The sequence below is a fragment of the Phaethon lepturus genome, unplaced genomic scaffold (assembly GCF_000687285.1).
Source record: "Phaethon lepturus isolate BGI_N335 unplaced genomic scaffold, ASM68728v1 scaffold21086, whole genome shotgun sequence".
NCBI lineage: Eukaryota > Metazoa > Chordata > Aves > Phaethontiformes > Phaethontidae > Phaethon > Phaethon lepturus.
In genome coordinates this window covers 30563-46554 of record NW_010545895.1, presented here as the reverse complement: position 1 = coordinate 46554, position 15992 = coordinate 30563, and the positions used below count along the sequence as shown (strand labels likewise).

At 53.2% G+C, this 15992-nt stretch overlaps 1 protein-coding gene across 1 annotated transcript in view; it reads right to left on the bottom strand.

Moving 5' to 3' along the window:
• Positions 1–15992, bottom strand: part of LOC104622370 (kin of IRRE-like protein 3) — a gene marked incomplete at its 3' end in the record, with an annotated part of 53693 nt that overhangs the window by 14428 nt on the left and 23273 nt on the right. The window contains exons 6-8 of the mRNA XM_010289126.1: positions 4084–4232; positions 3541–3668; positions 639–765 (exon numbers count right to left, since the gene is read on the bottom strand). Coding sequence (XP_010287428.1) covers positions 639–765; positions 3541–3668; positions 4084–4232 — 404 coding nt within the window. The remainder of the gene's footprint in view (positions 1–638; positions 766–3540; positions 3669–4083; positions 4233–15992) is intronic.

Here is a 15992-nt window from a genome sequence, read left to right as displayed (position 1 = left end):
TTCTTCCCCTTCCATATTTAGGCTGAAATTCATTATCGGCTGCTGCGGGGTCCTGGCCAGGCAATCGTTCAACTCCAGGGCTCCGGAGTCCTTCCCGGCTCCCGGGCGTGGGTGAGGGCCCGGGCCACATCCTGACACCGTGCTGGGTGAGCCCCGAGCAGCCGTGGAGGAGCGATATAGCACTGCTGCCTCTCACAGGTATCCTCACGTGGGCTCTGAGAGAGTGATTAGGCTGCTAGTCTTGGATCCAGGCTTAATTCCCAGCTCTCCGGCTGTTACAACAGAGAAAACAGTGCTCTCTGACCTTGCAAGGGTTTGGCGAGATAAATCTATTAAAGATTTAAAGACACCAGCTCCCAACTACTCAATAAACCCCTGTTGATAATAAGGAACCAAGCGGGTCTTAGATAATGTTGGGGTTTTTTTTGCTTTAACTCGTGCATCTCCAGACAAATGAATGCAAAATCCTAACTGCTCGTAGTGCCCACAGGGCAGGACCCTCCCCGATCCGGCCGTGGGTGGGATTCGCTCTGTAAGCAAATACCCGAGAGGATAATATGGCAACGCGAGCTGTCAGAGCAACAGGAACAAAGCAAGGAGGTGGCAGGATGGACGCGCAACAGGAAAGCAAGAGGTACCGTTGACGGTGAGCGTCACCTCCCGTTCCCCCGCGCCAACCCGTGGGACCACGGCTCGGCACACGTATTTCCCAGCGTCTTCCTGGCGGACGGACTTCAGGGTCAGCTTGTTCTCGTTGCTCAAGACCTGGAAGAGAGGAGGGGGTGGCTTTCAGGGAGGGGTGACTGTGAAGTTGAACATGAGATGTGCGTTATGAGCTCCAGAGCAGCCTGGAGAAAACAAAGTGGATGAGCCCAAAGTTTTACATGGCATGGAAATACCACTTGTTGCTGTTGACTAAGGAATAAAGAAATGACCCAATTTTGGGGGAAAACGTAAGTTCTGTTACTATTCATTTGAATTTTTACAAACCTAATTTTTTCCAGAAGTTCAAGGTACAAGAAAAAAATTTCGGTGGCTGCAGTGACACAACTGCCTTGTAACCCAGAGCAGAAAAGCCATCGAGAGAACCACACTCTGCACTTGCATTTCCACGTTCGCAGGCACAGGAGAGGCTGCCAGGATGGACTCGGGGATTTCAAACCCAGAAGTGGTGGGAGATCAACCTGCAGAGCCGGCAGCCCCCTGGGAACCGGGTCTGGGAAATCTCAGCTGCTTTTGGCAAGCCCTCCCTACAGACCAGTTGCAGCCACGCTGCCCTCCTGCCCCGGCACTGCAATTAGCAGCTTTATTAAACCTTGAAAATTGCTGAAGCAGAGGGATCTGGCTGAGGTTGTCAGCAGAATCCCAGTATTTAAACAAACGTGGCAGGTCCGAAACAAATCGCAGCTTTCGGAGCGATGCATTTCCATGCTGCAGACGCGTGCCTGGGGGCTAATTCCTCCTGGTTGCCCTCGCCTCTCTCCCCCAGGACTTGGCAGGCTGGGGCCAGCCCGTCACCTCTCCTCCTTCCAGCACGTGCTTGCTCGGTGAGCCCCCGGCTCTGCTGGTTGCTGCTCCCCGAGCCGATGACTCTGGCTCTTGCGAAGACCTGAGCGGTGGCTGGACACGGATCTGGGTCTCCCTGTAGCAAGAAGATGGGAATCTCACCCCTAACCTGGCACGAGCCAGACACACTGAGTTTCAGATCCCTTTTAAACTCACGGTTTTAGCATCGATTGCAAGGATAGCCATGCAAATGCCCGTGCCTACTTGGCCTCATCCTCTCTTCAGCCTCTGATTTGTTTCCTTCTGGGAAAGCAGCAGGAGAGAAGGCAATCTCGTGGGAGCCCAACCTGGCTCTGAAGGTGGAGGGGCTGGGAAAAACAGCAGCCCTGGTCCCACATCGCACCGCGACGGCTGGGTGCTGATGGGCTTTGCAGAGCAGCATCCCCTGCCGGCATCACTCTGGGAAGATGGAGGCGGGTCTGCCTAGCAGGCCAAGAATCGCTGTTTAACCCAGCCGGCAGGTCTGTCCTGAGCCCCGAGATGCTCCAAGCCAGCACGAGTCCTCTCGAGGGAGCCAAATAAAAAGGGAGAAGGCTGCTCTGCCCGCGTGCTGCCTGGGCGCTGCCGGTTAGCGAAGGCAAGCCTTGATGCCTGGGCCTGGGCCACGAGGGTCAGGAAGCCCTGACCCCCGCTGTGCACGGCTCCCTTCGGCTGCCCTGCACGCTCCAGCGGGTTTGAGAACATGAAATAGCAGCCTACGGTGTGAGAGCGTTGCTGATAATGGTGATAACCCAGAGAAACAACTGCAGCTGCAGGATGGGAAACCACCCAGGGATTATTGAGCCGTTGGGATTCCTTAGCCGATTGGAGCCATCAGCTCTCCCAAGTCTGTAACTACTTCCCAGGAGATGGCCTTCGCCGAGGCCATTGTGGTTGGGAGAAAATACCCCAGCAGTTAATGCCTCAGTGCCTGCTCCCCTCCTTGGTCTGTGCCTGGGGAGCAGAGGTGAGGAGAACGACTCAGTCCCTTCATCTCACTCTCCTGCCAGTCCAGCTCCCTGATACACTTCGTCTTGAGCTGCGTAAGCCAGCGTTGCCTCATCGGCTTCAGGAACGCGTCTGCCCAGATGAAGCTGAAAGGCGCTTTTCAAACCCAAACCTGCGAGTTTCACGTCTCAGCCCTCCTTTAGCTTCTTAACGTGGCTTTGCTCAGCCCTCCTGTCTGTAAAGAGGGGATCAGAGTATCTCGCGCCTCCCTGGGCTGACTGAGCCGCGATTAATATTTGCAAAGCTCCTTACGCATTTCAGGACAAAAGAGACGTGGAGAAGTCTGCCGGGCCAGATCCAGGCTCCCCCCAGTTGAGCGGGCTCCGGCGCACAGCGGAGGCGAGCTGGCGCGAACGCGTTAGGATGTGAGCTCACGGGTCTGGAGGCCAGAAAGGATCGTCCCAGAAAGGACCACACAGGCGATTCGCAGCAGCACTACCCGGCAGCGAGAGGTTAAGTGATGCTCCGGCCTCTGTTCAACCCTTTTGCCCATCATCATGGGCATCAATTCTCCTGTCAGGGCTCGTTCGCAAACATCTCCCACGGGCAAGAGCTGCAAGGTGGGGACAGGGTCAGACAATCCGCTGCCTCGAGTCTCTGCGGCAGCGATGGCACTGATTTTCAGCAGTCTGGTTTTCCCTTTGCCTCTCCCAAACAGGACTCCAGGCCCGACTTTCCAGCCTGCCTTCCAAATGCCTCTTGGTTCGCACGCGCTTTCAACCAAAATATTAGGAAGGCAATAAAGCCTTTACTGCTTAACGCGCGTCTCTGGACTAACTGGGGACACTCGCTGCAGCCCCGCAGCCTGGGAGCTGCCGCTCTGCAACACCACGTTGTCCCCTGCATTTGGAGGAGACCTGTAGGTCCAGCATTCGTCCAGCCAGGAGCTCCCAGCCCATAGGTATGGGCTTTGCTCCATGGGGAGCATCAGGTGGCACCTCATGCCCTGAACGTGCCATTCCCCACCGCCCCGGCAGCGATTCTTACCACGCCTGAGCCTCGCTTCATCCAGACGATGGTGAGAGACGGGTTCCCAGTCCAGGCACAGTTGAAGACTGCGTCCGAGCCCAGGTCAACGAGGAGGGACTGCGGTTCTGTTGCCATCCTGGGCCCAACTGCGCAGAGGAGACCGGAGTTACTCTCAGTGATGGGCTGTGTCAACCAGAAACCCTCAAACCAAAGAGGTCACCGTGTCAGAGGAAGCAGTGGTGGGTCTCGGTGGACCTCTGGGTAAGTCAGTCACCTAAGACTGCCAAATAAAGATGAGCCTGAGACAGTTGCCTGCTGCCACCCCAGAATGACCAGCTCCCCAGGGACCACCACCATGAGCTGTGCATTCATAAGGCAGGAGGAAATCACGGGTCCCAACACCAGAGCATTTACAAAATTTGAGCTGCAAGAGAGCCCGGCAAGTCCTGGTCCCCCTGGGCAAGTCAGATCTAGTCGTGTCCCCTTCCCATTAATTTTCAACTAGCCCTGCTGGCCCTATTTAGCTTTGGGAAGCCCGTCTCAAGCTGACAGATTACTTACAGTAGACATCCACGGTCCTGCTGATGTTTGTGCTGCCCAGCGCGTTGGTGACCTCGCAGGAGACGGGCTCAAAGAAGAAGGTGTGGTCCACGATGGTTTCGTAGAAGTCACCGGACGCTTCCTTTATAACCTGGCCTTTTTTCGCCCACCTGTTGAAGAAGAAAGAGCATCGTCGTGGTGCTGTTTTGCGTCGCTTGCCATTTACATGGGTGTGATGGTGGAGACTCGCTCGCCCAGCACACAGGTCGTGGTGCCGCGGGGCAGCACGCCGCAGGGTGCCTGCTGCTGCCCTTGGCTTTAGGAGGGACAGGCACTTGTCCTCAGCATCGTCCGCTTCCCCGGGGATGCAGGGATTATAACCGCAGGTTTTGGAGAGCAGACATCGAAGTGGTGTGTACGTATACCCATACTGAAACCTTTCCAAAATAAATCAAAACTGCTCTTGGCCCGTGAAAGCCTGTTTCACCGGGACTACACCTCATTCCTTAGGATTGTGGGGCGTGGGTGGAAGACCTCGGTGATAGGAGGGATGGGACATGGAGAGTCTCTGCTGACGGGGAACCACAGTGCCAGGAGAGCAGGCCCTTTCCAAACGCTTGCCAACCAACACTGCTGGTCCTTCCACATCAAAACCACTAAAAACCCTTTCAGCTTCTCCACACTTTCACCCTTTTCTTCTTTTTTTCCCAGTGAAAGAGAACTTTATCCCTTTAAGGCAGCTGAAATAACATTACCCTGAAAAGCCAAGCTGGCATTTGCAACACTGCAACTTGCAAATTGTCTCGGAGAACAAGCTGTCAACTCAGCACTTGAATTAAGCCGCTGTTTGCCAAACAATGAGCAAATGTGACCTAATGGGGCACCATCTGGCAATCTGCCACTCCGGAGCGGGTGGGAAAGACAGGAGATGCTGTCAGGCGGTGTGAAACTCCAGCCGCTCTTTGCGGGAAGGGAGAGAAAGCGCAGGCAGCAGCCTGGGGAAAAAATGATAATAATCCTCCCAAAACAACTGACAGATAAATTAGAGGGAGGAGGATTTTGCCTGAGGAATCTCTGCCCCTGTTGTCTTGGGGCTGCCCATCTCTGGTTGTGCTGGGTGGGCTGGGATGTTTGGACAAGACGGGGTGGGTTGGGGAAAGGTGCAGGTGCTGGGAGCTGGACTTGCCCCAGAGGCTCCAGAGGGACGAGCCATCGACGCTGCTGCCCATGCGGGGTCGGTGGCGTGGTTTTGGGGAAGTTGTGCCCTTCGAGGCAAACAACATCTGCTCACGGTCCTCCCACGGGTCTCCCGCTCTCTGCAGCCCCCCTCTGCTCGTCCCCGCTGCTCTGTCTTGGGGTCACGCATGGCTCCCCTTGCTTCAACGCCAGACTCGCGTTGCCCCACAGGCGACCAAAGACAACTGGAGCTGCAGTGGACTCACACAGTCGAAGGAGGACTGTGGGCACAGGTGGCTTCCCCAGGTGCCTCCGTGGGGCCGGAGCGGGAGCGAAACGCTGGTCCACGGCAGGCTGGAGGACACCCTGACAGTGCTGCTAGAGCGAATTCCCCCGGCGCCCGCCAACGTGAACCTAATTGAATCAGGACGGCTGACCTGCAAGGCTTCACCCACCATCTGATGACACAAGCGTTTTGAAAGAGATGTATTAGTGGTACAGATGTGAGCAGATTTGTATGCACTTATCTGCTCTCTCATTTCATTCATCTTCGCACCTCTAACAGATGCTGACTGGCCACTTCAGCTTCCCTGCCCGCCCTTCCTCCCCCGACTCCCCCTTCAATAATTAATCAGGAGATGCTGCTTTTATTTCTAGGGCTGCGCTTCGTGTGTTAATGAGGGGTTTCCTCGTATGGAAAACCCAGCACGAGCAACACCTTCCAGGTGCTGCTCCAAAGGTTTCAATGGTCAATGGTGCTTTGGTGATGCCTTTCTCCTTCCAGAGGGAAGAGCAACCCAAGGGGCTCCCCGGAGGCGGGCCAGCAAGGCTGATCTCGGCATCACGCTTCCCTGCCTCCTGATGGGATCTGCCTTGCCCTGCTGCCTCCCTGCCACAGGAACGACGCTGCCCGTCGCGGAGAGCATCTGCCTGTGCTGCGGCAGCAGCTTGTCCCTTGGGGATGCTCCTCCCTGGGCTGTGGCAGGAGAGAGCTGGGGGCATCTGCCAGAGCCCCGATATCTCATCCCTGAAGCTTTGCACAGGCTGTGGGGTGGAGAAGAGAGACGTCCTCATTGCCTCCTATTTGGTTTGCTGGTCAAAAAAGGCTTGAAGCCTCAACACTTGATGAAAGAAAGGAAGGTAGAGAGCTAAGGGACAGTGAAACTTCAGCTGGCAAATGTGGAAGTATCCTGTGCTTTTTGTCAGGAGTATTCCTGCTCCATTAAGTTCCTTTACAACTTTGTCCCCACAGAGGCTCCCAGTCACGAGCAGATTTCCAGCCTCTGAAGGGTCGTCTTCTGTTACTCAGGTGCTCACGGGACGCGGCAGGTACATGAAGCCATTTCCTTGCAGCAGTCAACGGGACGGGGCGAGTGCGGCACTGAACCCGTGGGGCAATCCAGCGCTTCTCCTTTCCTTGTTACTTTGCACAGAACCACCTTCCCTGCTCTGCAAAGAGCAAGGAGGTTTCACGATGAGGATAAAAGTGACTTGTGAGTTCCCTGGGTCATGTCCTTGCAGCCTGCCTGCAGATCCTCCGCCCAGCAGAGACACGCAGGGCACCAGGGCTTGGAAACCAGATGGAGAAGTGTCTGGAGGTGGGTTTGAGCTGGGCAGACTTCAGGTGAGATCCTCCTGGATGTTGCAAAAGAAAGGAAGACGGAGGGCAAGGTTTCCAAGAGTTGTTTTGACTTTGCTGTGGCTTGGGAAAACACACACCGACGACCGCGGCACGGTGCTTTATGTAACTGTTCAAAACCGATCGCTTCCGCAAAACTGGATTTCCCGAGCACGGAGATGTCTCACAACCAGCAATTTTTCGTGCTTCGGCGGAGATCAAGGTTCTTACTCCAGTTTTCCAAGGCTTAACACTGCTAAATCAATGTGGCTGAACAAGCAGTATAGATCTTTTATAATGTCAAATTGGTTTTTAATAACGACAGCTGATAACCCTTGTAAAGCTTCCCGTGATGTGCTTGTGGACAGCCAGAAGGCAAGTTACTCATGTTTTTAACAAGCCCATAACATGTCTTACCTATTCACCTTTCAGTAATTATTTATAAACAGAATCTGAATAAAATGGAGCTGAGAAGACGCGGAGGATGCTCCACCAGCCCCATCCACCACCTCCACTGCTTCGGCTCTTCACAATTTCTTCCTAACGTCTCACCAACCGTATTACATCGAGCCTGGCTCCCAGCCAGCGCTCCTTGTCCTACCACCCTTGAGAGCAGGGGCTTCTTTCATTTATATTGTTACCTTGAAGGTATTTATAGATTGCAAACGCGGCACCCAGGGTCTTTTCCAGACTATATAAATTTACCTCCTTTAGTCTCTTCTCGTATGACTTAGCCACTAACTCACCTGTCATTTTTTTTTTGCTGCTGGTTTTCTTCCTAAGCCAAACCACACTGAGGGGCTGCAGGGACGGGTCTGTGCCGGGGGAGCACGGCATCGTTGCGTCCCCCCCACGCGGAGCCTGCGTGGAGCGGGGTGAGGCTCTGCCCTTGGGGATCCTGCCCAGAAGACCCGTTGCCACCACTTTCTTGGGCTTGCCACACCGCAGGGGAGGACTGGCACAGCAGAGGGGACACGGTGGGACACATCCCAGCCTGCCCGCGCTTCCCGGGGTGTCCCCGCAGGGTGACGGCGGCAGCGTCACCGTGAGGTGCCTTCGCTGCCCGCTCCCTACCACCGACAGGAGCCTTTTGAGGACCCAGCTCCAAATTCTCCACCTCTCCCCACTACCCGATGCCCTGTGGCCAACGCAGACCTAGCACCCTGTCTGCTGCCGTCCCTCACCCTCGGGCTTCACACATTTTCTCTTCGCCAAGCACCGTCTCAGCCTGTTTCCCCAGATGGATATTTATTTCTTCCCCTCCAGGCTGAGCTGAATTTTGTTATTTCCTTTCCCATTTTTCTAACCTGCGTTTGTTTTCCTCTGGCCTTACTGGAGGGAGTGCCCGGTGCCTCCCAATTCAGTATCTTCTGGAAATTGAATCTGCCTGGGTGATGGAGGAAAACAAATTTCAACCAGGAAACAGATATTTTGATCCAAGCTTCAAAGGGATTATCAGAGACAGCAATGAAAAAACAGTGATTAAAGAATAAAAACCCCCATACCTGTACTGGGTCCTTTTAATGCTTAAAGATAAGAGGGAGGGGGACTTTTCTAAGGAGTCATTCTCCAGGGAAATAACATTTTTCCGACTCCATCGATCGCTTCCCAGCTACGAGTGCACACAAGCAAATAAGAAAGGACAGTTTGGGATACGTTAGCTCACAAGCAATGCTGTGGCTTTGTTTCAGTTTTCAAACATCAGTGCTACTTCAGTGACCTGCTCTGGTTTCTGAAGGAAACCTGCTGAAAGCCGGGACAAAGTGCCTGTGCTCCCTCCCAGGCTCTCAGCGGAAGATGCTCAGCTGAGTCTTCTTCTGCACAAGGTGTTTTTACCCGGCAGCTTCATCCCTTCGCCCCAACGACCCCGTTTCTGGCCCGTGCCCGTGAAGAGCTAACGGCGTTTTCCGCGAGAGCACGACGCGCCCCGTAGAGCATCGGTACGCAGAGAAGCATTGCTAGCGAGCGCTTCATCCGCCTCAGCGCTGCCCAAGCTCGCCGTAACAAATAAATTCCTCTGTCTGCAGCACAAGGACTTGTAATTCTTCAACAAACAGCGCGCGTGAACAAGCCATTTACTTTACAACGCTGGGAAGGCTGTAGGACTCGTACAAACGCTTCTTTGCAAAGCTCCTCATCGGGCCACGGCTCCCTCAGCGTCTCCCAGCAGCACAGGAACGACCGGAGGGCATCACTAGCACCCACCCCGCAGCGCAGGGATGCCGGGGCTCTCTGAGCTCCATAATGCTCCACCAAGCAACTGCTTAAATCCATACCGCAGGCTGCGTGGATCCTCGCTAAGGAGGTTTTTTGCAGTCGCCAGCAGCACGCGCGCTCCTTGAACCAGACCTCCTGGCAGATCTGCTGCTCTGACGGCAGGGAAGTGGAGTGTATCATAATTTTTAATTAACAATGCAAAATAAAGCAGCTGCTTGCCATATAAATTGTTTTTACTAAGAACGACTTAAAATAGATAAATATTTTCTTGGACGCATTTTAATTGCTTAATAAAAGTACCAAGAACACCCACAAATACCTTAAATAAATGCCTGGCTCACAGGATGAATTAATTAACATTTCATTCCCGGGAATGGCTATTAATCGCTACAAATTGCTCGGAGAGTGGGTTTTGTTGCTTTATTGCCCGAAGTCCCTTCAATTCCCAGTGCCGTAACGTGGCGCTCCCCTCCCCCGCTGGGGCCGGCTGCCGCTGTCCCCGCTCCGTGCCGATGCAGCGGGTTCATTTATCGGCCGGCGCAGGCCGTGGGTAACCGCTCCACCATCTAAATTACAAGGCTGGGCCTTCCAGCTTGGGGTTTCATCAAGTTCAGGAGGGCAGAGCCCGGAGCGAAGCGCTGAGCATCCTTGCTGAGGGCTCAAGCACATGGGCTGGGGAACACACTTACTCAAGGAAAGGCTTCCAAAGCCTCCAGCTCGCAGCGACGGCCTCTTCCCAAGCCTCTCCATCCCCGACACAGGCATCTTGGCTCCGCCACAAAGCGAACCCCAGGTCCTCGTGGTGGAGATGCTGCCCCGCGGGGCGGAGGAGCCAGCTCTGCTGGTCTCCCCAGCCTGTTTTTCTTCCCCTGTGGCTTTTCTTCAGAAACAAATAAACAGCGAGAAAGATTGCAACCTTTTCCCGAATTTCAAGAGTTCAGACCTGAATCCCTGACAAGCACACGTCTGGTGTCTGATTGCGCTCGCTGCGATACACCAGTTGCCGCTACTGGGGTTTGATTGTTTTTAAGCACTTTGGGGTTTCGATGACCGTAATACACCTCACTGTGTAGAAGAAACCTCTGGCTCGATCTCCCATCTAATCTCAGCTTTGGCGTTTCCCCTCCTGCTGAGCCGGGAGGCCGGCAATGAGCCCGAGTGCTCCTCAAACTGCAGCCTTTAAGGGAGGTGCCTGTCTTCGGTGCATGGGTTTTGCAGGTCCTGAAGGTGGGAAAAATCAGTGAGGGGCTACTTACAGCTCCCCAAATCATGCCTGAACACGTGCTCTCCGGAGAGCATCGGGGTACCGGAGCAGAGATGGCCAGGAACACCCCAGCACAGCCGCGTCTGTGCTGCCCACAGCGTGGGAGCCTGGAGACACCAGGGAGAGAAGGTTTCTCTCTCCCAGATGGCACAAGTAAAGCCGCGTCACCGGCACAGCCTCTACAAACCGTGGTTCATTTTGGTGGGAAAACAATCAAAATAACAGCCTTTCGCTTAGCATGGTGATCAGAACAAACTGGCCACAGAAGCGGAGGGGAAGAAGCAAACAAAGCTGTTCTAACTTGTCAATGACCTGACTGATCAACCGATGTACGTAGTTAAAGCTGGCTGATGAGCCGCGCAGATAATCAATGGCATAACGCTACGCACCGCAGCCCCAGGACTGGGCACGACCAGGGTTTGCAGCTGGAGCTGCCAAAGATCCCGCCGGCAGCATGCCGCGTGGGCCTCTGCACGCCAGCATGGCCACGGATCCCACGGGACGGCAAGAAACGATACCTGCTCGGAGCGCGTGCGTCCCACACCGTGGAGCACTACGGACACAGGCGTTTGCAGCAGGGAGGTGTTGGCTGAAGCACACCCCGCCGTGCCCACCGGCTCCCTCCCCGGCACAAGGGGCTGGTGAGGATGCTCATCCCCTCTGGAAGGAAACCGGAGACGCAGCGATGGAAAAGCTATTACTGTTTCAAAGGAAAAGCACAAAACTTCACGGGCAGGGCGACTCCTTCTGCAAATCGAGCTGTTTTCTTGACAGATCAAAACAAAATGCAGACGCTTTAGATCTGGCGCTCTTTTAATCCCCCTGTTTAAAGTCCCCCCTCCTCCTCCGCCGCCTCACACGAGAGGGCCGTGCACCAATCCTGCCCCCATTAATCCCTCTTTCGGCGCTTCTCTTGCTGCGAGGGATGCTTTTCTTCCCCTCCTCTTTCCCAAGTCCGCCCTCTTTCGCAATGACTCCTCTCCCCTCTTTAAACCCGTGGCTCCAGAGTCACGGGATCATATGAAAATTGTACTTTTTCCCCCCAAGTTAAATTACTAACATTGAATTCCTGATTTTCCTAGGTGCAGAGGAAGTTTAAAACCATTCAGATGGGTCTGAAGAAGCAGGCTACGACAGCCAGCTTCTGCCAAAGCTGCTTATCCAGGGGAGATGCTGGGGATGTGAGTCACCCCTTAGTGCTGGATGAGCTTGGAGGTGTCACCTCTCCCAGGGGGACTTTTCCCCTCTGGCAGCTGCATTTCATTTCTCCTGCCTCCACGGTCTTGACTTACCCCGCCACACAACAGACATGACTAAGAGCTTCACTATTATTTCTTGCGTGGATCGGGTAATCCAGTTTCATCACGTGGTTTGTGTTTCCTCAAGTTCTTTAACGGGATTAGTCCTTCCCGGGGTCTTCCTACCCCACTCCACCCCCGGAGCAGAATTTCTTTAGCCAGATTTATGGATGCTGGCATGACGAAGTGCTAATTCTCCGCCGTGTTTATCCTCCCGCTCAGCGCAAAGCGAATCTGTGCTGTGAAGCTGTTCAGACTTGCCTTTCCTCCTCTACTACAGCTCTGATTTTTCACCTAAAAACCATCACCCGTGCTTGTGGCCTTTGCAACGTTACACCTCGCCGTGCGATTCCTTTGGGGTTTGCAGGAGAACAAAACCAGTGGTAAATGGAGACAGAAAACCTTTCATCAGCAGAAGAAATCTGCGGCCAGGGAGATCTCGAAGCTGGTGCTGGGCTGGGACCACACGTTTCGGATCGCGAAAGGTACCAAATCCGCAAACCATCACCCGTGCTTGTGGCCTTTGCAACGTTACACCTCGCCGTGCGATTCCTTTGGGGTTTGCAGGAGAACAAAACCAGTGGTAAATGGAGACAGAAAACCTTTCATCAGCAGAAGAAATCTGCGGCCAGGGAGATCTCGAAGCTGGTGCTGGGCTGGGACCACACGTTTCGGATCGCGAAAGGTACCAAATCCGCATGCTTCAGGGCAAAAATGATGAATGGCTCCTGCCTCCCTGCGCACGGGATTCATGTGTGTCCAGAGAGCTGTGAGGTGTCTCACAGGGCCTTTTCAAAGGGTTTTCTCTTTCTTCGTTGACTCCTAAAGCTCCTCTGAGTTTTTTCCCCTGGGCTCGATTTTGGGAAGTTTTCACGGGCTCTGTGTTTTGACCTCTGTAGTGTCGAGAGGGCTTCAGCACGCACCAGGTTGACCCCTTGCTGGCATGGAGAGAGGAGACAGACCTTGGGATAGGTTTATATTAACTCTTCAAAGGAGGGTGACCAACCTTGGATGTGCCAAACAGCCAGGCGATGCTCCCTGCTTTGGACATGGTGCCTGCCAGCCTGAGCCAGCTCCCTCTGATTTTCCAGCCCCAGCTCCGAGCAAACTCACCGCGTCCCCCGAAAGCCCTTCCTTCCCCGTAACAGCTGCTGTTGCCATCCCACCATTCAGGCTCCCTTTTTAGGCTCTATCTGTCTGAATTTTGGCACATCCTCACGTTGGTGTGAGGCGCAGCTCCTTCTCTGGCAGGTTCCTTGGCTGTTCCTGCCAGAACAGTTCATTATTCAGGGCTGAACTGTGTCTAGATCAAATGATTCAAGTTAGGATTATCAACGGAGGCAACTGTGCTTGGAGGTGTGCACCCCAGGTGAAGATGGGCTCAGTCCTCATTATGTGGGAATCTTCTTGCAGAAGATGCCAAGGACAGTGATTTCTGTGTAATCCAACACGGGATCCCGCTGGCTGAACTGCGAGTAACTTGGGGATCTGGCAATTCGTAAGGAGGAATAATAAATGACATATCCCAAAACACATCCCCTCTGTGCTAATGCAAATATACAGGCAACAACAGGTGAAGTAGAATAAAGTTGCAAGCTCACCAAAAGATCATCTTTTCAGTATGAAATTCATCCATCCATCGATCCAATCGTCCACTGATCCATCCATCCGTCCCCGAACTTATGCTCAAGTCCCTGTTCCTGGCCAAGCCTCCTGAATCTCCTTATACCACCCTGGTAACAACACTGCTCTTCTCAGCCATGTCAAGATGAAATAGTCAAACACGGCTACATGCTGGTACAACAGACTGACCCATAAGAGCTTTGCAATTATCTATCGACTTCTGTATAAAACAGCAAGAAACAGCATTAAAAAAAAAGAAGTCTCCAAAAGTAAAAATCACTAAGTCCTTAATTACACACTTCAATAGCAAAGCAAAGCTGAGCAATAAGCATCGCTTGATGCTTTACAGACAAATGGTCATCTAATCCAGAGGCAACAGCTTGCGTTTTTCCTTTGCTTTAATATTTGCCAACAGCTTCCAGGGAGTTTGCATAGGAACAGAAACCCAAGGATAACTTCAAGACCTGAAGTTAACGGAGTTACTCCATGATCTGATGCTGGATGACACCAGAATCCCTTTCGGGTCTTTCTGGGTCGGGCTTTGCAAGGCTGGGCGCTGCCTACCGCAAACAAGCATGCCAGCTTCCCAGCTGAGCAAGCCCGTGCGACATCTGCCCAAGCTCAGCAGCGGATCCACTCGCCAACAGCCTACGCGTGGCAGGATGAGCCCTCTGACTGCCAGTGTCCAAGACCAGTCATGTGTACTGGGGAAACTGCCAGGACACATGTTCCTGGGGGCCATCAGGACCCAGTGGGTTTATTTTGGGACACCAGGGTCCACTGGGTTTTCTCATACTCATGCCACGCATGTTGGTCTGTATTTTATAGCTATCCCGACAGCTCTTTTCAGCAGAGACATTTCCAAGGACGCTGTTTGGGGAATTAGTCAAATGAACAATAACTGATGCCCACTGCAATCACCAAATCACCGCCGGTTTACTGGAGCAGAGACAGTGGCAGGGAGAGAAGTAGATGCTAACAAACACCTTCATCCTCCAGTTAAGCCCTCCTCTAACCCCTGAAAACTGCAACAAAGGAGCAAAAAGGGAATCAAGATGTAAATGCTTTAGCAAAGCACCTGCAGGGCTGAGGTGGGTGCAACTCCTGTCCCCATCCCAGGTCCTTCTTGCACATCCTGCCTCATCATTCACACCTTGCTTGTCCCTGCTCATGTTCCCCGCCCTCGGGCACGAAAGCAGAAAAACCTCAGAGCTGAAGGCCTCTTAAATCAACGTCTTTCTCAAATCAGAAGCTGTAAGAGGATTCATTATTTATAGCGCAGAAACACAAAAGCTTAGCATATTCTAAGCTGTCTGAAATGACTTCAAGGCAACTCTTCCTCTCTCTTCTTTTTTTAACGAAACACACTGAGATGTCTCCGAATTGAGCAGCAGGAGGAAACTCTCTTTTTCTTCCAAAAGAGAAAATAAAATGTAAGGATTGAGGGAGAGAAAGAAAAAACCCCTGTGATCCAGCTTGGGATCACCAAGGAATGCCCATCAGGGGATGTTCCCTGTGAGATCCTGGCATAACCCTTTGACAGCCCCTCTCCTGACATCGCATGGAGGTTATGGCAGCAGGAGAGGGGAAGGAGGCATCTCTGCTACTTCACAAGTACAAGCACACGTGGCCATATCTTTCAGAGGCAGCAGGAGAGGAGGTGCTGAGTGCTGGGTGTCTTTTTTTTTTTTCCTTCTACCCCTCTTTACATTTTCAATTTAGTCACAGCATCTCTAATTTCCTTAGATCTGAAGCCACCTCGTGAGACTGGAAGGGAATGATATAGAAAAAAGATGAGGGAAAAAAAACCACCAGTAATCTTGTAAAAGTCAGTTTTGAAAAATCAATTTTCTTGTGTGACAAGATTTGCTTAAGGCTTTTCGTTCTGTGAAATCAGCCCATCATCCTGCGGGAAGGCATGAAGGAAGTGGCAAGTGTGGTTTGGAATAACTCAGATTAAAGACTGCTAAATTAGGCTTGAGAAGCTGCCTCCTCTCCTTGCAAAGGGAGAGGAGATCGGGCTAGAGGAGCCAACGATGCTCCCTTCCCAGTCACCACGAGCCTGGCTTGAAGGAGAGGAGACCAATGAGTCTGGGAAAACGCAACCCTCAGATCTCCCTGAACCCTACGGATGTTTAAAAGAAGCGTTAGCAGCTTTGCTCGGTAGTAAACCGCAAGGTCTTTGCTAGCACCCAGGGATCTGGGTGCAGAGTTTGCTGGAAATGGGAGGCTTTGGAGTTCACTCCGACGCTGGGAGGCTGCAGAGCACGGGCGAAGTCCTGAAGGCTTGTGAGGCTGCCAACTCCTGCCCAACGGGATGCTGGTGGTCCTGGCTGGCTGGGGATGGCCACAACCATGGCACACCCCATGTTTCAGTGAGCCCTCCCGACAGACGCCGGCAAACCCCCTCCGCCACACCCTCCGTTGGAGAGGCTCCGTGCAACACAGCAGTTTGGGCTGGCTGCTTCATCACTCATTTAATTTGGTACCTTTAATCATTCCTACACCAGGGAGCGGTGCTCAAGAGCACAAAGCGCTTTCCTTCACCCCCTCCTTTTCTTTCCCCTTTCCAGCCATCAGACTCTCTCTCCTCTCCTAATTAGTTCGAGCTGCCTCCAAGCATCTCCCACCCGCTTGCTCCCATTACCCTGACAAGCCCGGGAACGGGAAGACAAATTTCCCCATCCTCACACCCCCGTGAGCGAAGGGAGGCTCTTCCAGTCTCACCTTCCCA